This window comes from Phacochoerus africanus, chromosome 13, assembly GCF_016906955.1.
Source record: "Phacochoerus africanus isolate WHEZ1 chromosome 13, ROS_Pafr_v1, whole genome shotgun sequence".
Lineage (NCBI taxonomy): Eukaryota > Metazoa > Chordata > Mammalia > Artiodactyla > Suidae > Phacochoerus > Phacochoerus africanus.
In genome coordinates this window covers 42,114,826-42,139,506 of record NC_062556.1, presented here as the reverse complement: position 1 = coordinate 42,139,506, position 24,681 = coordinate 42,114,826, and the positions used below count along the sequence as shown (strand labels likewise).

Genomic DNA, 24,681 nt, shown 5'->3' with positions numbered 1-24,681 from the left:
TATAGTTTCCTAGTTCCACATCTGTGATCTGTTCTTTTTCTAAGGAGGCTTTAAGGTAAATACAAATTTACACACATATAAAACATAAATAATTCTATTTTATTTTAAATATTATGAACCATAAACTTACACTGATCCCTCTAATTTCAATCCATTTTAAACAGAAAGAAGTTTCAGGATTAATTCAAACAACTGTTCAAAACAGTTAACTACAATTAACTTTTTATTATTATTCTTACAATTCCATATTTCTTTAGAATCAGAATATATTGGGAAGTATTTCACTCAGTCATATTAAAATATATCTCCAGTTAGTATTTTAAAATATACAAAAAACTTCACTTTTATTTAAATATCAATAAGACACAAGAAAATTGAAATATTGGTAAATTTTCTCTAAAACTATCAAAAATAAGTGGCATAAAAAATAAAAATTAAGAATAACTATAAGAATAACCATTAGCTAAAGTAATTCTCCCTTCTTAGCTTCTACTTTTTGGAGGAGTGTGGGTGCAATGTCCATTTTACAAATGAAGTTTATAATATATGGAAAAAGGCAGGAGAATGTAATCCACCATCAAGAGTAAAATCAATCAGTGAAAAACAATCTGGAAACAATCCTGCTGTTAAAATTATCAGTAAAGCCCAATAAAGCAACTATGAAAAATAATTTAAAATATCTATAGGAAAATATAAATATAATAAGGAAGGGAAGGGAATATTGAAAGAGATTTGGAAAAGTTCAAGTCACTAGAAATCATCTGTAGTAAAACACAGAGTAAAAGAAAGATTTAGTGTAAATGTGAACTCATTCAAAAACTTGTAAAGCACTCGATAATTGAAGCATTTATGTAATTAGAGTTCAAGAAAGAGTTAGACAGTGAATTGGGTGAAAAAATGAGGAATTATTTGCAGACAATTTTCTCTTCTTTTCCTTAATTTTTATTTTTTGTCTTTTAAGGGCCACACCCACAGCATACAGAAGTTCCCAGGGTAGGGGTTGAATCAGAGCTGCAGCTGCTAGTCTACACCACAGCCACAGCAATGCCACATCCCAGCCACATCTGTGGCCTATGCCACAGCTTGCAGCAGTGCTGAATCCTTAACCCACTGAGGGAGACCAGGGATTGAACCTAAATCTTCATAGATAGTAGTCAGTTTCTTAACCCACTGAGCCACAATAGGACTCTTATTTGCAAATAAATTTCTAAGTTTGATGAAAAACATCCATCCACTTCTCCAGGAAACTTAGAAAATGCTAAGCAGAGTAAATAACCACATTCAGATAACTTAAGGCATCATAGTCTAACTGTCAAAATCCTAAAATAAAGAGGAAAAAAAACTTAAAGTAATTGAAGATAAAGGGCATAATATATCAGGAAAACAATATAAGAATGAAAACTGATTTCATATTAGAAACAAAGGAGTCAATAGAATATTATTTTTCAGTTCCAAAGAAAAAAATATCACAACATAGAATTCTATATCAAGTGAAAATAACTTTATATTATCAAGAACTAAAAAATGATATTTTAAAATAAATGAAAGCTGGGAGAATTTATTGTCATCAGACTTACACTATAATAAATACTAAAGACAGTTCTTCCACTTGGAGGGTTTTAATACCAGATTGATGACTGCTTCTGCAGAAAAATACAGAGCCCATAAAAAGTAAAGGACTAGGCACATATACAATAAATATTCGATTTTGCATATATTCTTCTTTTAAAAGATTCTTCACTGAGCAGGAGGGAGTAAGAGAAATTATGCTATTGTAAGATTCTTACAGTGTTCACAGGGTAGTACAACTGTATTAGATGGTAGACTGTTACTAGGTAAAAATTAATGTAATCTCTAGACAGAGTCAGCAAACTTCACTGCAGCGGCAATATCTGGCATGCAGGTTGGTGTTGGATGGACCTGGACCTAAAATTTATTTCTGTATTTTCAATTGATTGAATTTTTTTTACAAAGAAAAATATGCAATAGAGAATATATTTATGACCCTCAATACCTAAAATACTTAATATCTGGCTCTTTATAGCAAAAAAAATTTGCTTCCTCCCTACTCAAGAATAACCACTTTATAAAAAATGCACACACCCATGCAAGTAAAAAAGGTAGTTAAAATATAAATGAATGAGATAAAACAAAAAAAAATTTAAAAACCCAAAAGAATAAATGGAGTAAATAAAAACAAATATGAATGAGCAGAATGTTAGTTAACCTTACATATAATTTTATGAATAATACATATTAATACATTTCAGAAACTGGATAAAATAGACTGATTCTTGAAACACATAAAAATTGAAAAAAAATAGAGTATATAAACAATCTTTGTGACTTATTCAGTAATTGAAATAGGATTGAGACCAAAGTAATATTTTCTTCAAGAAAGCTCGAGAACATGAAAGGAGAAATTATTTGCTTTCTTCTATAAGTTGTTAAACAAAATTAAAGAGCTGAAGCTACCAGCTCATTTTATGAGGCTAGTATAACCTTGATTCAAGAGTCAAATAAGGAAATACAAGAAATGAAAATCAGAGGTTCATTTCTCTTATGATTTTAAATAGAAAAATCCTAAAGATAATTTTGATTGAGAAAAAAAGGCATTTTATGAATTTTAGCAACCACATTTTATAAAAGTGTTTAGCAAAGCTAAAAATTAAAGGAGTCTTCCTGACTTGGTCAAGGTCAAGTTTATACACAGGTACATTCAGTTGAGCATTCTAGTGAAAGGAAAGACAACCTATGGAATGGACAAAAATAGTTGCAAATGATGCAAACAGCAAGAGTTTAATCTCAAAAATATACAAAAAATTCATACAACTCAGCAGCAAAAAAACAAAAAACAAAAAAACAACAACAAAAAACAACCACCCAATTGAAAAATGTGCAGAAGACTTAAATAGACATTTCTCCAAAGACATTTGGATGGCCAACAGGCACATGAAAAAATGCAAAATCACTAATTATTAGAGAAATCCAAATAAAAACTTCAATGAGGTACCACTTTATACCAGTCAGAATGGTTATTATTCATAAGTTTACAGATAACAAATGCTTAAGAGAGTGTGCAGAAAAGGGAACCCTCCTACACTTTTGCTGGAAAGGTAAACTGGTAAAACCACTACAGAAAACGGTATGGAAGTACATCAGAAAATGAAAACAACCATGTTATCTAGTAGTCCTAATCTTTGGTATCTATCCAGACAAAACTTAAATTCAAAAAGATACTTGCACCCCTGTATTCATTGCAGCACTCTTCACAATAGCCAAGACATGGAAACAACATATATACAATGGAATACTACTCATCCATTAAAAAACACAAAATAATGGTATTTTCAGGAACATGGATGGAACTAGAGACTCTCAAACTAAGTGAAATAAGTCAGAAATAGAAATACAAATACAATATGCTATCACATATGTGGATCTAAAATGTGGCCCAAAGACACATATCTACATAAAAGAAACAAACTCATGGACATAGAAAACGGACTTGTGTTTGCCAGGTGGGAGAGGGAGGGAGAGGGATGGACTGGGAGTTTGGGGTTAATAGATGCAAACTATTGCATTTGGAGTGGACAGGCAATGAGGTCCTGCTCTATAGCACAGGGAATTATAACCAGTCACTTGTGATGGAACATGATGTAAGATATTATGAGAAAAACAATGTATATATATATTTATAAATAGGTCACTTTGCTGTACAATAGAAATTGACAGAACATTGTAAATCAACTCTAATAAAAAAATTAGAAAATAAATTGTACAATATAAAAGAAGGGAGACTCCAGCTGTGATTTGTGTGAGATAGAGAACAACTCATTTTCTCCCCTGATAGAGCTACTGGATGAGGTTTAAAGAAAAGCAAAAGAAAAGGATTTACATAGAATGAACAGGAAGTGATCAAAAAGAGATTATTTGTAGATGATATAATCATCTGCATAGAGGACAAAACAGCGAATCCAAAGAACTAGTAAGATAAGATAAGATGAGGTTTAAAGAAAAGCAAAAGAAAAGGATTTACATAGAATGAACAGGAAGTGATCAAAAAGAGATTATTTGTAGATGATATAATCATCTGCATAGAGGACAAAACAGCGAATCCAAAGAACTAGTAAGATAATTCAGTACATGTGCCAGATAAAATATGGATCTATGAAAGTTTCAACTAAAGAATTCTAAACCAGTTCCCATCATGGTGCAATGGAAACGAATTCAGCTAGGAACCATGAGGTTGCGGATTTGATCCCTGGCCTCGCTTAGTGGGTTAAGGATCCAGCATTGCCATGAGCTGAGATGTAGGTCTCAGATGTGGCTTGGATCTGGCATTGCTGTGGTTGTGGCGCAGGCTGGCAGCTATAGCTCCAATTAGATCCCTAGCCTGGGAACCTTCATATGCCGCGGGTGCAGTCCTAAAAAGACAAAAGACAAAAAAAAAAAAAAATTCTAAACCAACATTAAAACAGAATTTTTTAAAAAGTTACTACACATAATTTCAACAAAACTATAAAGTATGTAAGAATCAACCAAGAATACACAAGATGATTTTAGGAAAAATCTTTAAAATTTGAAAAGAAGCAGTCGAGATATTCTAAATATATGAAGAAATGGTTTATACTTTTATATTGGAAGACTTTATATGAAGAGATACCAACCATCCCCCATTAAGCATAAATTTGGTACTTTTTAATTAAAATTCCATTTAATTTATTTGAAGATTTTACTTTAAATTTTATATGAAGAATAAAATCCACTAATAGTTAAATTAAATAAAAAGAAGGATTTGCCACATTGATTATAAAAACATATTTAGAATGATATTATTTAAAAACATTATATTGGCACCAGAACAAGCAAATAAGCAAAAAAAAAAAATCAACCAAAAAAACCCTCAGAGACAGATCACTGCACATTCAGGACTCAAATGGTTGATATATCAGCATCATTAATTCACTGGGAAAAATCAAATTCTTTAGTGGTACCACGAAATGTGGGTGAATATGTAGAGTGAAATAAAATTGGAATCTAGGGTGTTTTCATTGTGACTCAGCAGGTTAGGAACTGGAATAATATACTTAAGGGTACAGGTTCAATCCCTGGCCTTGTTCATTGGTTAGGGATCTGGCATTGCCATGAGCTGTGTTGTATGTCATAGATGCAGATGGAATCCTGCATTACTGTGGTTGTGGTGTTGGCTGGCCATTGCAGCTCTGATTTGACTGCTAGCCTGGGATATGCTATGAGTGAGGCCATAAAAAGAAAAAAAAAAATTTGGAAATCTAACCAAAATGATGAAAGACCTAAATATGAAAGAAAGAATTATTAAAAAATTATAGAAGAAAATGTAGGACAATGCACTGTGACCAAATATTGGAGTAGAATTCCTAAATAGGTTTTTTAATTCATAAGACAATAAATAGATAAGTGGATAGATAGATGAAATATAGATACATTTACATGGATGATGATACAAGATAGAAGATAGATATAGGTAGATAGAAACAGATAAATAATAGATAGATAAATAGATAGATAGAATCCTAGATAGATAGAGTCCTCTGCACTGTCATCTTGTTGACCTTAAATTCATTGCCTAAATTAGATCCTGTATAACTCTTTCAGGCTTGTTCTGAGCTCAGTCTCCGACTATTTTGCTGCCATGTTTACAAGTGATGTTTGTGAAGCCAAGCAAGAGGAGATCAAGATGGAAGGAATAGACCCCAATGCCCTCTGGGACCTTGTCCAATTTGCATATACAGGTACAGTAAAAGAATTGTAGCTTCATGTTGATGTCTTATGAATTTTAGAATTTGAATATAGGTTTTAAAGGTTAAAAACAATGATTAGCTTTTATCTTTTTTTTTCAGTTGAAAGACTAACATAAAAAAAATCAAACTACCTTTTTATTTTTCCCTGAAAATCACCAATGTATATATGTATCATATGCCCTGCTCTCTTCCACAAAGAATCTAAACTGGGTATAATAATAGTCAATGGAATGAGCTTGGGAGAAAAGAGAGGTTATTAATTATTATATATAAATTTGTTAAAACTTCAAGAATCGGGAAGAGATTTTCTAATATTCTTTCTTTTAGGAAATGATGACTTCAAATATTTTTCCTTGTAATATGCTTATTTCAATATTAAAGCCTTCACAAACCATTTAACATTGACTTGACAAGCTTAGTTAAAAAGGAAAAAAAAACTTAGATTTGTGAAAATGGCTAGTTTTTGAAACTTTTTTCTGATCTACTGTTTTTTTTTATTGGCCTTTGCATGACACATATATGCCATATACATGGCACAAATACATGGCACATATATATCACACAAATATATAGTACATTTATATGGCAGAAATATATGGTACATACATATGGCACAAATAATTTTGCCATATTAGCCAACACTTGTTGAATATTTCCCAATGTGCAAATATTAGCTGTTTTTTATGGAGAATAAACTAATAAATAAACCATTTCTTTGCCTTCCAGAAGCTCACAGTCCATGTGGAGAAAAGAGTTAGAAGAGGGATAAATATGATAGAGTACCAAACATTGAGAGGAAGTTAGAAGGCATAAAACTTGCTTCTCAGAGCATCATCATGGCTCACATTCATCCAAAACATTCCAAGGAGTTTTAAGATTAATAAGAGAACGGGGCTTACTATAATAAAATTGTGTGATAGAAGCAAAGGCAGATTGTCTGGATTGAGGTAATATTTTTTAGAAACAGCATGTAGTTCATTTTGCCTGAACTTTTGATCATGGTATGAAATTAGGAAAGAGAGGCTGGTGCCTGATTACCAAAGCAGCAGGACCCTAGCTTAAGGAGCTCTGTTTTTCCAGGATTTCTGGTTACAGGGAAATAAGAGATGGTGTTGTGAAGATCAGCCACTAGAACCAAAATGTGTGGAACTGATGGGGATCAGTCCCCTTGAAGGATTTAGCTTCTCATAGAAATGAGTTTGCTGCAGCAATGTCATCTTTACTCAGGAAATAAAATCTCTTTAGAGAGAAAAAACTCTGGGTGCTTGAATCTCACAGAAGCAATGTGATGGAAAGACAGACATTTTTCAGCCTCTGTGATTTTTAAATTATGTTTTGTCAAAGTAAATGTTGCACTGGACAAAGTTAAAGAGGTAAGGAAGTCTCTCTTTAGGGCTGTTGCAGTAGGTGGGAGAGACCAGAACTCAGTCTTTACCTAATTCTGCTGAGACAAAGGGTAAGAAGATTTTTAAGTGCTGAGGTGGGAAAGAGAACGCAGGTCATTGCTGATTGGTTTTACCTAAAGGAAAAGTAACCTTTCCCCTATCCTTGAGACAGAAGGTAGTTTTACAACTTGAAACAATGTGCCCACTCAAATTATGTTCTTCCCCTCTCACAAAAACTGAGAGACTGGAGTGCTATTTCCCTTGATGTTGGCATTTCAAAGAGATCTTCCAGGTCCTTTAGGAAAACATTCCTGGGTTTTAAATCTGTCAAGAGCCCATTTTTTTAAACTTATTTTTTTTTAAATAATTTACATATCAAAGCAGTAGAGAAAGATATATAAGTACACATTTTCTAAAGTAAATGCTCTAAGAAAAGGGAGATCAAAGGCCTAGAGTCAGGAAGTAGCCTGTATAAATTTTAGCAAAGCTGAGGGGGCTTTAAGACCATCTTGTTCAATTTCAATTTGCATGTAAAGTGAAATAGTAGTATAAAGGATCCTGGCCTCCCAGCAAAGAGAGAGAAAATGTAACCACATTACTGTTTCCTGGAAAGGGAAGAATCATGAAGCTAAACATTTTAGGGATCCTTCTAGCAATGCGAAGGCGTAGATCCAACACTTACAGCCTTCATGACCTGGCAGCCTTGAATTTCTTGCGTGCAAAACTAGGTCAAAAGATACTTATCATCGCGCAGCAGAAAGTTGGAAGGTGTTTCAAAGCTCCCTGCTGAATGTAATGACCTAGATTTGGCTCTGCTTTGTAGAGGCCAGGCAGGATACAAAGCTGCCTTTCAGTCTGCCACTGCCACTCTGGCCTTTGCTCAAATATCCGTATTTCATGGGTAGTTGATATATTTCCAATGGTTAGTTTATAGAAATGTAATAGATGAGCAATTAGTTCATATAGTAACTTTGGGGGAGTTTTAACCATAATATGTTAATTATGTACCTTGTCTTTTGCTACATTCAATGTAAGACATTATAACAATGGAAGAGATCAAGTGAGCAATGGTTATAGAAAGGGACAAATTGGAGGTATGTGTATATGTGTCTATTTAGCTAACCTACTAGCTGATCTCTAAGTCTTTCCTTTGCAGAAGGCTAAAAATAGATGCATCACAGGAAAGAGAGGCAATGAATGAGCAGTGAGATCCTCAAAGGGTCATCTAATTGGGAATATTTTCTTAAATTCTGAAGTTCAAGAGGCTTTGGAGAAACTAAGGAGGTTCATCTATGTCAAGAATTGACAGTTAACTACTAGCTGTGGAAGTATTGTGCCCAGGAGAGATGGGTACAAGTACTTTCAAATGATTTAAACAGATAAAAATTTCCATGAGATCTGGAAAGTCTTTTAAGTTTAAAAGAACTATATGGAGCTAATTTTTATCTCATTAAAAGTTAAAGAATGAATTGGTAAAGTAGCCTGGAACGAATTTTTAACTGAGATAAGCTTCAATGATTATAACGTATAATAACCTTTGTTTTGAAGAAAGAGAAATCATTCTTTAAAGGCTTCATGGGGTAAAATCTGTACATGGTCTAATAAATGGGAGGCATTCTCTCTATTTATCTTTCTTTTCCCCTACACCAGCAAATTAGGAATGAGAAAGATTGGGACTGGGGGCTTGGTCAAATTTCATTAAGAACCAAAACAAATATCTAGGGATTTTTTTTCTGGTAATTTGGAAGGATGATATGGGTACAAAGAGCTGACTGCTGGGTGATAACTTAAATGGAATTAGAATTTTTCCTAAAGGAAAAATGTATAATAATGAAAAGTTTAATGCTAGAAATAGGTAATATTGAATAAAGAAAACCAATAAAATCTTATGTTTACAACATTAAAGAAAACATTTTTGGAAGTATGAAGGGTAAAGATTCAACTATAAAAATGATGACTAACTATCACAATGTCAAATCTAACTTCTTTCTGTACAATAAAAGGAACTGTAAGGTCAATTTTTTTTTTCACATACTGTATAGCTCAAGAATGGAAAGGAAATGAAAATTTACACTGATGTTAGAAATAATTGTACATCTAACGGGAAAGTTCATATCACCTTTCTAAATTCTTGATCAACTATTTAATTTCTTTTTTAAATTTTTCTTTTGGGTTTTCTTTCTGTTTGCTTTTTTTTTTAATAGGGAAATTAAAAAAATTATGATCTTAGTCATATAGAACAAAGAACTATTTAGCAACTTTATGTGTTATAAAATAATGCCCTTTGACCATTTGGTGTCTTAAATTTAAATTTGAACATTTAGTTGTAATCCATGGAATATGCAATTATAAGATTGTGTATCAGTTATTCAAGTTCAAGCCTTAATTCAGTTAAAAATATTTGGGGACTTGTTGAGTGAAGAGGGATGCACTAAGGGCTACAAAAGAAAATATAAATTGAGACTGGATGGAAACAGTAAAATGACATACATTTTTGCCCAAAATCGGTAATGAATAGACTTATTGGAGCTGGGCATAGTGAAACAGCTTTTTCACTTATGTTTTCAAAAGCAGTAAGATCTAAGTATCACTATTTATTTAATTATAACCTCAGTTGTGTAGTGTCAAACAGACTTAAAACTAGCTTTTTAAATGTTTTCCTACATAAAATGGAGCTCCTATTTTGTAGGTGTACTCATCTAGAAAAAAACCTGGGATATTATTATTATTTTTTTAATCTGCAGTAAAGCCTGTGATTTGGGATAATCAAGTCAAGGCTGTTTTGGAATTATTCTACAGGACATCCTCAGAAGCATGGAATAAGAGAAGAAAAAAAAAGATAATATGTTTATAATTTTCATCATTCTACCTTCAAATTATTTAGAAAGTTAGATGGTATAAAAGTTTAGAAATTCCATCCAGCATTATAAATTTGCAAGTGGACACTTTTATATGGCTAACTATTTAATACAAAGCAGAGGCACCCAAACTATTTTTCGAGAATTACGTATGTGATATCTCAAATAAGTATTGACAAAAATCATCATAAGTCAAAATTTTGTTGTTCTCTTTTGAATTAATATGAAGAGACATATTTTTTCAATGCTTAAGAGATGCTGAAGTTTTCAATGCTGCCTAGTCAGTGAGATAAAGTAAATTGACAAAGATCAATAGTAAGATGTTGAACCTATTATTACAGTAAAATGTCAGAACACAAGTTGAATGGTGTCATCTCTACTGAAACAATGTCCTTTGTAGAGTCAATTATGATGCAGTTCCTTACAGTGGCTTATGACTCTTTTGTTCTCACAGTTGTCCGGGTAGCTTACATGAACCCCTAAGTTGCTGGATGGAAGCTCACTGGAGGCTTAAGTCAACCTTCCCCCTGGTCTAGCACTAGTTCCCTGAAGAGGGAAATGACACCTGACAATTTGGGCACATTAATACCTAATAGCTCTTGCCCTATGAATGCACTGAACACCTCCAAGTTTGACTACATGCCTACTGAGTGCTATGCCTGTGGTGCACTCTGGCTGAATTACACATATTCTCTGCCTTTAAGAGACTTTTCAATTTAAGATATAAAATACTAATTTTTGTTACTTTCTTTTGGTATAAACATACTTTATGATGTACACAGCCTGGTGTTTCCTCATTAGAGAATGATATAAAACAAATTTTGAGGGAAAAAATATTTTGAGGGCTACTATATTGATTTTGTGAATTATATATATCTAGTGAATTTTATATATATATATATATATATATAGTGATATGTACATATATGTATACACACATGACTATGTGTCTATGTGTGTGTGTGTGTATAAATTCTAGCTGAAAATTGATGGTCACATTGTGAAAATGAAAGAGGAAATTTAATATATTTGAAAAGGATGCTCTGGGGTTCACTTTGTTTTAAAGTTGCCTCAGGCTGATAGAAATTTCCTTCTGGTTTATCTCTTACATAGTCAGTATTATCCTGACATACTTGAAAATATACTGTGTTCATTGATGCGTAAGGAAATGGAGTTTGAACAAATATAGAAGATGGGATTGCGGGGTTACTAGAAAGTGTCAGGTCCTGTAGAGAACTGATAAAGACAAGGTTTAAATAAAGGGAGCTGTCCATCTAGCAGTGGTATTAAAAATAGGGATAGAAAATTAAACTGCCAAATGGCAAACCTTTAATCACACTGAAGACTTAACTTCCTTGTGAGGGGGAAAAAAAAAAGAAAAAGAAAGGTTTGTGTGCCACTGAAGTTAAAGAATGTCTTAGTACATGCTAAGGAATAGTAAGATGGTTCCTGCTTACTGCCAAACATTTGAACAAAATAAATACACACATATAGGAGCTGAGATGTTTAATGTTCCGCTTTAATATTAAAAAATATACATCAATATACTCAGCCTGGACTGGATATTCTAATTCCCTTCAGAATTTTTTATTGTAATTAAATTATTGTCTTATATTTATTACTGGTTTAATTCAAGTGGCATGTGTATTCAAGTACATTAGCAGAATATTAGTTTTAAACTGAGGGCTTTTACTAGATGAGAAAATCCTGTACTCAATTTTAGAAACTGAGCCTTTAATGACTAGTTTTATGTATTACTATTACCAACTAATTAAAAATATTGATTTATTTTCATAAGATGGTGAAATTATCTATGTGTATCAGTAAGAAAAAAAAGTAAAAATAATAAAGTAAAATAAAATATTCTAGTATTGTCATCATTTCCATTATTTTACCAGAAAACTCTGTGTGCAAAACTTGAATACTATAAAATTAATTGGGGAAACATTACTGTATTAAATAATTTAAAATGATGTATAATTTGTAAACTGTGCAAATTTTGTAGTAATTATTGAATGCATTTTTGTTTGTGCTTTGGGGTTTCATAGACAGACTGACGATGAAAAGCCATGTGAAATGATATTTGCTAGCTATAGAGGAAAGGTTTTGTCTCTTCTGCGCTGTAACGCACATCTACTTTCTGAGTTTCCAAGTAAGGAAAATCTCTCAGGTCTCATCTTATAATTAACTTTGCTTTCTTAGAAAAAAAAATCTGCTTTGATTTTATTTTATTGTAGGTCTCAAACTTAAAATTGCTTACATTTGCCTCTGCTTTGGGTACTAGAAAAGCATAAAGTGAATCAGAAGCCATTACACCAACTGTGCAGGGTACTTGCTTGTATTCTTGTGCCATTAATGTTATATTGGATTGCATTGTCTCAGGAGTATTTTATCCTCACTCTCATCCCAAAACAGCTGTATGCTTTATTTTGTTCTATTTGAAGGGCAGTTCCTATGTATAGTGCAGTGTGTTTTATTTAACACTGAAAATATCTGTGATCTTTGGCCAGGACTTATATTCAAATAGAAATCATTATAATGTGGGCATCCCAGTATTCATTCTTGTTGTGGGGCATTTATTCTAGTTGGCACTACCTACTTCTTAGTTTTCATTAAGAATTTTGATGGTAGCCTTCGGCCTCCCCCATATTATAATTTAGAATGTTAGTTAAATTACTTAGCTTTAGGGAGTCTTAAGATTACTCAACTGTGAGAAAGGGAAAATAAGAATGTGTAAGGGAGAAGATTATTTTAAGGAAAAATCAACTAATAAAATTAAGTAGTTTTAGTATAATGCTTAGCTTATTATTAGCATTTATTTATGAAGATTATTCATAATATGTATTTTTATAAGTTTTTGCAAATCCTTTGCATATTCTGTTATAAAAAACAAAGACTGAGAACTGGGGAGGGAATAATTACTTCATTCTTTAAACATTCATAACTTTTGAATCCAATTTATTGTATGCTTCAGTATTACTGTATGATTTCAATTCATATGTATGATTCCATATACATTTTTAGTGGTACATGTTTTGTTTACACCATCGACTGTAATTTTCTTACCTTATATATATGAGATGTTTTATCATATATTACACTTATTATTTTATCTCATCTGATCCACACAGCAGCATTCTGAGATTGATAGTTACTCAAATTTATTGTCAGATACGGAAATGGAAGCATCATAACACAAAGGTTAGGAAAATAACATAGACATGGGGAATTCCCTGATGGTCTAGTGGTTAGGACATGGTGCTTTCACCACTGCAGCCCAGGTTCAATAGCTGGTCTGAGAGCTGAGATCCCACATCAAGTTGCTGCATGCTGTGCATCCCCCCCCCCAAATTAACATAGATGTGAAATTACAGTCTAGTTTTTCCAGTGACATTTTGATGTTCTTTCTACTAGTTCTGAAGCTACTCAACATTATCTGATTAATATGAGGAGAAATGCTGCTTTTATGTACTTATGCAACTGCCACATTGTGTGAAAAAAATGTGACCTTCTATTGAGCTAGTATCAACTATTAATCAAATATATTTTTTCCTTATAATTAATTTCCCTTTACACAAAATCATGAATAATCTAAGGAAAGTATACAGATGCTGCCCAAATGGAGAATTGTTTGTGGTTGCTTTTAGCGCTATTTAAATCCTCAGACTTGGGACTTCCTTTGTGGCTCAGTGGAAACGAGCCTGAGTAGTATCCATGAGGATGCGGGTTCAATCCCTGGCCTTGTTCAGTAGGTTAAGGATCTGGGGTTGCCATGATCTGTGGTGCAGGTCGCAGATGTAGCTTGGATCCCACATTTGTATGGCTGTGGTGTAGGCAGGCAGCTACAGCTGCGATTCAACTCCTAGCCTGGGAACTTCCATATGTTGAGATCCTAAAAAGCAAAAAAAAAAAAAAAAATCTTCTCAGGCTTGGATATTTTCAAATTCAGAAATCTGCAATTTTAACTCTGATTTTTTTTATCTAAATAAGTAAAATTATAAAAACACTAGTCATGTTTAATATTTAATATTTAATATTTGAGGATGTTTCACTCACATCTGTTACGTCTGACAATACTCACCTTTTTGTTGAAATTGGGAAAACTGAAGCATGAACTTTTCACATATGTTTCTAAATAATATATAGCTTTTAAAATACTACTTTGAGTTTTGACTATTTCTCAATACTTTGCATTTAAAATTTTATAGGACTGATGTTTTTTGCAGATGGTATCAAAAAACAACTAAATGCAGTGAAAAACAATAAAGAAAACAAACACAAAACAAACCCAGTCACTCCACCCTTCTAAGACTTCCAGAAATTATCATTTTCCCTTGGTTTGCCATTTTTGATGAGGAGTTACTTATCCTTCATGTTTGAGAAAATAAATTTATAATGAGAACTCCAAGCACTTTAATTTTAAATGCTTTGTTTTCCTTGAATAAGGGACGGTAAGGGCTACCCAAGAAGAAAAGCCAGTTTCAGCCAGAAATGGATTGCATGCTTTAAGACATCCTAAAGGGGCACCTTATCCCTGACCCTTTTAAACTGTGGGCTTGATTTTTCGCAGGCACACTGTAGCCACAACTGAACTTGCGTTCCACTCCTAGTCCTCAACCAGAGAAAACACTCTATCCAGATGGCTATCTTGTGAGTCTGAGGCAGGTTTCCCACCCCAGCTTTTCTTCTTTTGTGGAGAAATGTTTAGAAGTAAGTAGAGAAGGGGCTAATGAAGAGTAAAAATATCAGTAAAGACAATCTAGACTAGTAATGGAAATTCACTCTTGCCAGAAGAATTGTAAAATCACTTTATGTTGATTGAATATATAACATTTTTATTCCTGATACATTCATATCTACAAAATGTAACAATACTTTGAAATATATGTCATTAATTATCATCATGTGTTTTCCTGGGCTAAACTGTCTACTTTATGATAAATGGGCATTTTTATATAATAGGACATTTTTGAATTTTTTGACAAATTATTTTACTTATCATTAAGTTAAAGAAAATATATTTAGATCTAAGTGCAAACCTTATATCTTATATTCATTTAATTAATATTTGCCATTACAAAATGGCTTCAGAATAAAATATGTAAATGAGGGAAATTAAGGTGTTAGTAAATATAAATGGATGATCTAGGGTAGTGTTTTGGGAGGGGATTTCACTGGTTATCTGAGAATCAACTGTGTACTTGCTGAGGAATAGTTTATAGTATTGCACTTTCCTTAGTCCCAGTGGGACCAAGAAATATTGATTATGACTATGGATTTTATATGTGATTTTTAAAAAAACATGAGTTCTTATAGTCAGAAAATGAAAGTAGTAATCTCTGACCTATAATTGTAGCAAAAAGGGAATTAGAAAACATACTAAGCATATTTTGAGTGCCAAGATAGCACTCCAGAGAAAATTATCTGCTAATCAAGTAAACAAACAAAAACAATCTGGCAACTCAGAAGCCCCAGAGTACAAAGGAAGAGGGTAAGATGGATGGCTTTATGCAGATAGGAGTGTAGAACTCCCAGTTGGAGTAAAATATCATAACTTTTTCATTTCCACTATATGACCATCCGAGGTAGTGTCCAAAATATTTAAGCATCCAAGATGGAGCAACTTCAATTCAATTCACCCTAGTTCTTTGAGAGCATAGTGTAACAATATGTAGGTACAGTTGCTACAAAATCAGTCTAATGAGAAGGTGTATTCTCTTTATCCCTTTCAATCTCATCTGTATTTTCTCGATTGAACTAGAACAATAAAGGAAGAAAATAAATCTAGAAAATCATTTGCAGAAGCCACAGTATTATAATATTGGTCATAATTCATTCCTAATTATCAAACTCAAATCTGCAACACCCATGATACGACTTATATCTTAAGTCTATTAAGATTGTTTTTATTCATAAAAATTATATGTTGATCTTTTGTTTTAGCTTCTCCATAAACAAGACAAAGGAAGAAGCATAGTCAGTTATGCTATAAAATAAAAACTAATATTTTGCTCAACAAAAACAGAGGTTTCCGATATTAAAATCTGAGAGGAATATTTTTGAGTATTTGAATACTTGTAAGACACAATGGTGCACTTCAGAAAGCCTCATTAAAATGCCAAAAGTAGATATAATAATGAACTGTTGGCTGATTCAAATTTGAATTGTGCTGACCAGAATTATAGATTATTAAAAAGTTCATGTATTAATCAAGAGAATATTAAAATCTTTGGATCAAATTTTGTTGGGTTCAGAACACATGGAATTTGAAGATATTGGTTTTATCTATGCTGAACTCAAAGAGTCATGTTCTATGTAAATATGTCTTAAAATATGTATATTCACAACCAAAATTGCCTTGACTATTGAGTGACACACTGCTTTAGATTAATCTCTATAGCAAGTAGTGGGAGTGGGAAATATGCTATTTAGTTAATTAGGGACAGAGTAATAAACTATAGTACACTGAAATAAGAGGCGACATTCTATCCTTAAAGTCAAGGAGGTTAAACACCTGTGCATGAGTGTGGATTAAGGGAATGTTCGGACAAAGTCAAGATTTTTACTGAGCAATCAATTCCTTGTTCTTTCCAATGGATAAATGTGTAAAGATAGTAGATTTAAAACAATTTAAGTACATGAAAACTACTGACATTTTTGGTTCTAACTCAACACCCAGCGGACTTTCCTAAAGACAAAGGGGTGCAGGTTTAATGGAAAAAGGATGATCTTTGTGGTCCCAACTACTTTCTTACTGTTCCTTGAACACACAGTTCCCTAACTTTTCTAACAGTGAACTTTTGAACTCTGAGGTATATATAGCATTCAAAACACATAAACCATGCTTTTCTTATGGCTCAAATGCAGGCGAGACTTTTTTTATTAATTAAAATGTTCTAAGCTTATAGAACTTCCAGGTATAGATTATCATGATGTTTGCTAAAATTGGTTTGCTATAATTTTTAGAGTACACTCAGGATTTTCCTCCAGGAAAGAGAGAGAAAGTGCATATTAGGCTACCTGTGCCAGTAATGTCGTACATAATAGATTAAGGGAAAATTTGACAGAAGTAAAAGTCTAAATTGCAGTAAAAATCAATTAATTTTGGTAATTGTTAAAAAGACATGTAAACTTATTAAATTTAATAAAGTGATATAAACCAAATATTCCCATAGATCTCCTGTCTTTTTTTGAAACACTGAAAAAACCCTAGGAATTTATTGATGTAAATAAATTATTATGTAATTAAATTCTAAATTATATATGTAATTAATCTGCTGTCAAGGAGATAAATCAAAGCTCCCCACTTCTTAAAGAGGGGCTGTTCATAGGGACTTCCTTCCAGAGAGCAGGGTATGGAAAAGGGGGTAAAATGTTTCTTGTACTACGCAGAAACCTGACAAACACTACTCCTACCATGTAATCAAAATTGATGTGAACAGTGATAAGTCATCTTGATAGTGTATACCCTTGATATGATGTGATGAGACCAAAGGCCCATAATCCTGGTGTAATCATAATTAGATAAATCCCAACTGGAGGACATTCTGAAAAATACTTAAGTAGTACTTTTGAAACTGTCAAAGTCATTAAAATAAGAAAAGGCTGAGAAACTGTCACAGCTAAGGGTTGCCTAAGGATATAAAACAACTAAATGAAATGGGGTATCTTGCCTAGGATCCTGGAACAGAAGAAAAGGATAATATGTAGAAAACTAAGTACATGTGAGTAAAGTATAAACTTTAGTTAATGATAATACAACAATGCTGATTAATTAATTTAACAATTGTGCCATAGAACTAACTAGCAAAACTAGATATGAGCTCTGTGGAAAATCTTTGTGCTATCTTTGCAAGTTTTGTGTAAATCTGAAGTATTTTAATAAAAAATTATTTTTAATTCCTATGAATTACTAAAATATCCAATATTAATTAAACTCTAGTTTAGCAATGTATTATTTCTTGCTCTTTCCATTAAAAATAGATAGAGATAGATAGATACTAGGTAGATAGACAGATAGATAAATAGATCAGTTATTTAGTTTATTTTATAGATTTTACAGGTGGTTTTTGCACTCCTCTGGTAAAATGCATTCTTTTTTCAATGTAACTGATTTTATAGATAAAATAGTTATACAGCACAATTGTTAAGAGTATACAACTTGAATATTAATTAGAAACAGTACAGATTCATATTATTTTATAATCTTCACATTTTTCTCATTATATTTTACCTATATTAATTCCAATATGATGTGTATTTAATGATCTCTTGTAGAAAATCAGAGTTTGAGTCTGCTGGCATGTGTTCAAATAAACAGTTGTTTTAAGCATTGATTTAATGTGAGATTACAGCTAAATATAGCACACATTGGAACGCTATTTCAAAAGTCAGTCCCTTCTTATTCCCTTCGTTGATTTGAAGGAGAATGACACTAATCCTATCAATAATACTTGTAGGGTCAAATTCAACCACTGAGGTTTTACCCTATTGCTAATTATTGGGTTAAAACATGGTCATGTATTAAGCTTTTTTTTTTTTTTTTTTGCCAAGGCAACGAAAAGGAAACACTTCTGGGGAACTTTCAGTAAAGATTTTTTCACTGATGCAAGGGAAATATTCATGAAGGAATACTTTCTCTTTTTATGGGTATACTCCTGCCTGAATTTGAAGCTTGAAACTATGGCAACCATAAGGGAAACAACAAGGCTCTTAAGAAGATGGCTGTTTCCTGATGATGTGTTAGTTCTGGGGACAACTGTCCTCTGGACTTATCAAGAAATATTATAAATATTTCCCTATTTTGAAAGAAAATTTTCTTAGAGTCTTATTTTCCTATAGCCATGGGATCCTTAGATATTTAAAATTTCATCTAAGTATCAGATATTTTAAGCCAATTTTCAATGGAACCTATAGTGAAAACATACAGATTTTCCCTCTCAATAAGCAAGTCTAAAGCAATTTGTGAACATTAATGTCCTGAGAGTTAACTTTTGGTGGATGTACAGAATAACTTTTTTTTTTCACTAACAGTAGTCATGGCCTTTTTTCAAGGTTCACTTTTAAGTCAAATACTTAGCAGATTTTTCCTTTTTATCATCCAAATCTGTCAAAAAAAAAAATAGCCAGGTTCTAGATATAAAGAAATGTATCATGCATGGGGTAGCTCAATTTGGGTGCATTCAGGCTCAACACTTACATTCTATTTGTGCCTTCTGGCTTTTACAAATGGATTCTATTATTGTATACATTCCAAGAAAAAAAATAGAATGTTTTTCTCTTTGAAACAAACAATGCTTATATTCTGCCAATTCACATCCAAAGTTACCTGTGAAAATTTAGTTTCTCTCTCTCTGTCTCTTTTTTAAGTAAGGAAGAGTGATGAGATGCCCAGCTAACATTTTATCTAAATTATTATAAAGTACAATGTTAGATCCAGCATTTGAATTTGAACTGAATAATTATTTGCTCTTACACAATCTATAGCTCATTTTACTGCATAATATCTCTGAATCACTTTCCAGGTGTTTATCTGGGAAGGTAAACATACTAAGATGCACATACAAACATACACAGTACCCACCATTTTGTATGTTAGAGTTACACTTATAAGATTATTTTAACAATACTTTAGTCAAGCAATTTAAATTGATAATAGTGTATATGAAGTTTCCAGGACTGTAATAATATACTCTATATTTTGTAAACTTAAGAAAAAAGGTACATATAACCATAACTTTTCTGAATTATAACATTCTATCTCTAATTTTGTTAGTAGAGTTTTAATAAAAACCCTCAGAAAATATTTGCAGGTGCTAGTCAATTCTACTCGCCTTGGTTAATCATCTTTGTTTTTTTTTTTTTAAAGATTTTATTGATGAATAATTGACATACAATGTACTATACACATATAAGGTGTACAACTTGTCCTATGTATGCAAACATAAAATCATTATCACAATCAGGATAATGAATGTACCCATCACCCCTTTTTATTATCCATCTTATTGCCTCTCCTCACCATTAACCCATAATCAGATACGGATAATCTGATTTATGTCACTCACAATAAACACTTTGGGTTGGTTAAGAATTTTAATTAAATTGGGTCATAAGAGTTATTTTTTGTCTAGTTTCTTATACTCAGCAGAATTATTTGACACTTAGCATTATCCACCATGATGTTGTGTATATCAATAATTCTTTCTAATTTATTGCTGAATAGTAACCTTAGGAACAGACCGACTACAATTTGTTCATCCATTCACTTGTTGATGAACAATGGGTTGTTTTCAATGTTTAATCATTAAGAAATAAATCTACTACATGCATTCATGTATAAGGATTTATCACTGACATATTCTTTTATTTCTCTTGAGTAAATACTTAGGAGTGGAATAACTGAGTCATTTGAAATGTGAAACTGTAAAGCTGTTTTCCAAAATGGTTATATCATATCACATTTATACCAGTAGCACTGATGCATGTCATTGTATTTCACTGCACTTTTTACATTGCATTCACCTAAACACTAATGATGTTGAGCATTTTACATTCATTTATCTTCTTTTGTGGAATATCTACTTAAATAACTTGCCCGTTATATTTTAATTATTGAGTTTTAGAGTTTTGTGTGTATTCTAGATAGAAGCAATTTATCAGATATATGATTTTGCAAATACTTTTTTCCAGTTCATGGTTCACCTTTTTGTTCCTTTCCTCTTGTCACTTGTAGTGATTTTTATAAAGTCCGATCTAGCAATTTTTTTCTTGTCGATTATGCTTTCTGATGTTTTATCTAACAACTTATTAATTATCTTAAGATTACCAAAGATTTCTCCTAAGTTTTCCTAGGGAAATTTATAGTTTTAAATTTAGGACTGTGATGCATTTTGAGTAATCTTTGTATATTGCATGGGATATGGATTAAAATACGTTTTTGAACATGGATATCTTCTTGTACAAAAACTATCCTTTTTCAATTGAAATGTTTTTGTGCCTTTGCAAAACTTTACATATGTGTAGTTCTATTTCTAGAAAGATTTTCTTTCCCATTGATCTTTTTGTCTGTATTTAGATGAATAGCAATACATTTTAATTACAGCAGCTTCATAAAAGTCTTAAAATCCAGTAGGGTTATTATTTCTGCTTTGTCCCTTTTTCAAAATCAGTTTGGTTATTCTAGGCTATTGCATTTACATATGAACTTTAGAATCAGTTTTGTGATTTCTACATAAAGTCAGCTGGGATTTTGATTATGACTATAATAAATTTATAGATTATTTGGGCTTAATTCAAGTCTTAGCAATGTTTTCTCTTCCAGCCCATGGACACAGTATATCTCAAACATCACCTACCACCCAAACTATTTTAATTAGAATACTATGTTGGGATATCCCCTAGACTAATCCTCTAGGTTTGATGCTTCACTGGCATGGCTCACAGGACTCAGATACAGATATACCTGTTATGTCAAGTATAGATATACTTGTTATGTCAAAAGGATTCAAAGCATGATGAGGAAAGGGAAATGGTGCATAGGGTATGGTCCTGGGAAAACCAGGAGCAAACTTCCAAGGTTGGCTGTTCAAGTGGAATAGCACAAGACACACTTTAATTTCCTCTGCAATGAGTTGTGACAAAGCCTGTGAGTTGGCCTGTGAGTTGTTGTTAACAAGGAAGATCCATTAGATATTTGGTGTCCTGTGTTTTATTGAGGGTTGATTATGCAGGAAGCCTCTACTCTCAAAATTCAAGAGTCCCAGAAGGACAGCAGGTGTTAGTATAAACCATAATGTTTACAAAACAGTTCAGGCGTAGTGAACCATTTATGTTACTGAATGGGAACTCTCTTGAAATCTAACTTTTCAGACACCAGTCAAGAGCAAATCTTGCAAGCAGTCTTTTCAGGAAGAGCAGTTCAGGCCTGCTATGTTCTTTTCTGCAAAAATGCTATTGAGAACAATGAATAAAAATTAAAGAATGTCACTCTCAGTGTTCTGAAATCATAGTAAAACGGAATGTATAAAAATTGTACCTACTGGATGTATCATTTTTAACTGATTTTTACAAGAGCTATGCTAAAAAGCATGCAAATATCTTCTTGATAATCTTACTGAAAAATTTTAGGTAAAATCCTCTGAAGGTCATAAATCATGACAATATTGTATATATATAATTGCTATACTTATAATCAATTGTAAATAATAGATTTAATAAACTCATGTTATCTCTTCTATATTTTTTATTTTCATAAATATACATAATAAAATCATCTAAAATCTATAAAAATACAGGTTTCTACAATTTGTAGAACTTTGCATGTTTAATATTCATAAGCTTAATATAAGTAATATTAAAATCATTAAAACTAGTGTAAGTCCTTCAACTTCAAATGAAGGTTTTGTTGGACATTATTATTTAATGACAGTGTTATTGTATGTGAACTATAAACACCTCGGAGAATTTTATTGCTCTTGGCAGATGTCTCCTCTGCTAAAATGAACTGTGATATTTAATATTTTAATAGTTGATAATATCTGAACTACAGGGTCCTTGTGCATTTATTAATATCTTAGAAATTTAAATAAGTATTTCTTACTTTTATCATTGACAATGTCCCTCTTTTATATCAAAATGAAATTTAGGTAGCTAATTTAATAGGAAATTAATATGTAATAAAAAGCATTTTAATTTCCTTTCAATGTATACTGTTCACTTACCTGCTTTTTTCTTCATCAAATCCCTTTCAACATGATTTTTTTGCTCTTTTATTCTTTCAATGAAACTCATAAATAAAACATAATACACTTTATCTATTAAACATGTTAAGTTATGGGTGAAATGTCATGTGTGAAATAAAAATTATCCTTCACCCAACTGATTAATTACTAATTACAAAGGGAAACACTTCTTTAAAGTGAAGATATCTATGGCAAATATTATTTTAAATAAGGTACCAAATTTAACACCATCAACAGTAGGATATACTGACGTTGTGAACCTTTCTATATATAAGCACCAAAAAGGGTTCAGCATCACCTTTGTGGTTTTCCTGACAAAAAAGTTCCAGTGAAGTCTAATCATGGGGAATAATATGAAAGACTCAAATTGAGGAATTCTACAAAACCTTTGGTCTGGGCTCTTCCCTAATATAAATGCTATGAATAACAAAATCATGCAAAGTTGCTCTAATTAAGGGAGACTAAAAGGACATAACAAGGAAACGTAATGCATGAGACTTAATTAGATTTTGAATTTAAAGAAAAAAATCTATATTTTATGTGGACATTTAGGGAAATTTGCATTATAGCAAATAATATTGTATCAATTTTGAGTGTGTAAATAAAGTCATGAAGGTTACATAGGAGAATGCTTTTTTTTCTAGAGAAACATACCAAAGTATTTAGGGGTGAAATATGTGATGGTTAGAAGTACTATCAAATAATTCAGCAACTACAGCATAAATATACACTCATAGGTAAATATAGCAAAATATTAACATGAAAAGTTAATTAAAACCATATTGCATTTATTGTACTATCCTTGAACATTATTCTAAATTTTAAAAAAAAGCTAGAATAAAAAGTCTGGTATAAAAAAAATAAAAGAATTTATAAAGATTTTTTTTAATAAATATTCTGTTCCTGAAAGGTGAATTTTTGAAAGTAGACCACTTCTCCAACATGTCATAAAAATAAATATTAATGATGGGAAAAGGAGAGATCTAAGAAAAAAATTGCAGTAGCATCAGAAAGTCAGAAAGCATATTCCAACTGGCATGAATGCACATCTAAATTTCAATTAAATGAGATCATATTAATAATAAAAGTTAGTCAATTATTTTTCCCTATGGTTTTACACTTGAGTTTCAAATGTTGGCACTTAGGACAGCTTTAAATTACATATTCAAGTAAAAACTTGAGTTTATTTTTGGAGCATTTTTGGCTTGAATATTGAGTATTACTTTTTGAAGCTAAGAGTCCTGGGTGTAGGTTCAGAGACTCAGGCCCCTTATGCCCCTGTATCTTCCATCCACTAAGATATTATGTCAACTTCAGTTAACTGGTAGAAGAGAAAGACCAGGTACAAAGCACATTTACAGCATAAATGCTTTGATGTGGTAGCAACACACATCTACAGATGTGTATCATGATGTTAGTATGTGGCCTGACTGTGCTCAGGAAAAATGAGTGAAGATATTTCTAGTGGAGTATCCATCTATTTCACAAAAGCTTAAGATGGCATAAACCACTTCTGAGAATGTATGACCTAGAATATGGTGACAGAAAATCTGAATGGAACTAAACCTATTAAATATATGTTGAAATGCTAAATGAAATCTAAACCTAAATAGTTTAACTTAGAAGTTTTCACACATGTGTTTTATTAGCATTCCAGAAACAACTCCATTATTTAATAAATTATTCCAATAGTTAGAAAAAAGAGGCAACACTGAAGAGATCAATTTTTGAGGTTAACTGACCAAAAGAAAAATTATAGAATATTATAATCATAAGCACAGTGAATTAAATATACTACTAGCAATATGCAACACATGCACACATAAATATATATATATATGATTATTCAGATATAGGTATTTCATATGGATATACATATGAATATATTATATTGTCACAAATTAGTGCATAT

At 31.9% G+C, this 24,681-nt stretch overlaps 1 protein-coding gene across 1 annotated transcript in view; it reads left to right on the top strand.

Annotated features, from left to right (window-relative positions):
- KLHL1 (kelch like family member 1) overlaps positions 1 to 24,681 on the top strand; it is a 384,315-nt gene that overhangs the window by 153,959 nt on the left and 205,675 nt on the right. The window contains exon 3 of the mRNA XM_047756059.1: positions 5,638 to 5,774. Within this exon, the coding sequence (XP_047612015.1) occupies positions 5,638 to 5,774 (137 nt within the window). The remainder of the gene's footprint in view (positions 1 to 5,637; positions 5,775 to 24,681) is intronic.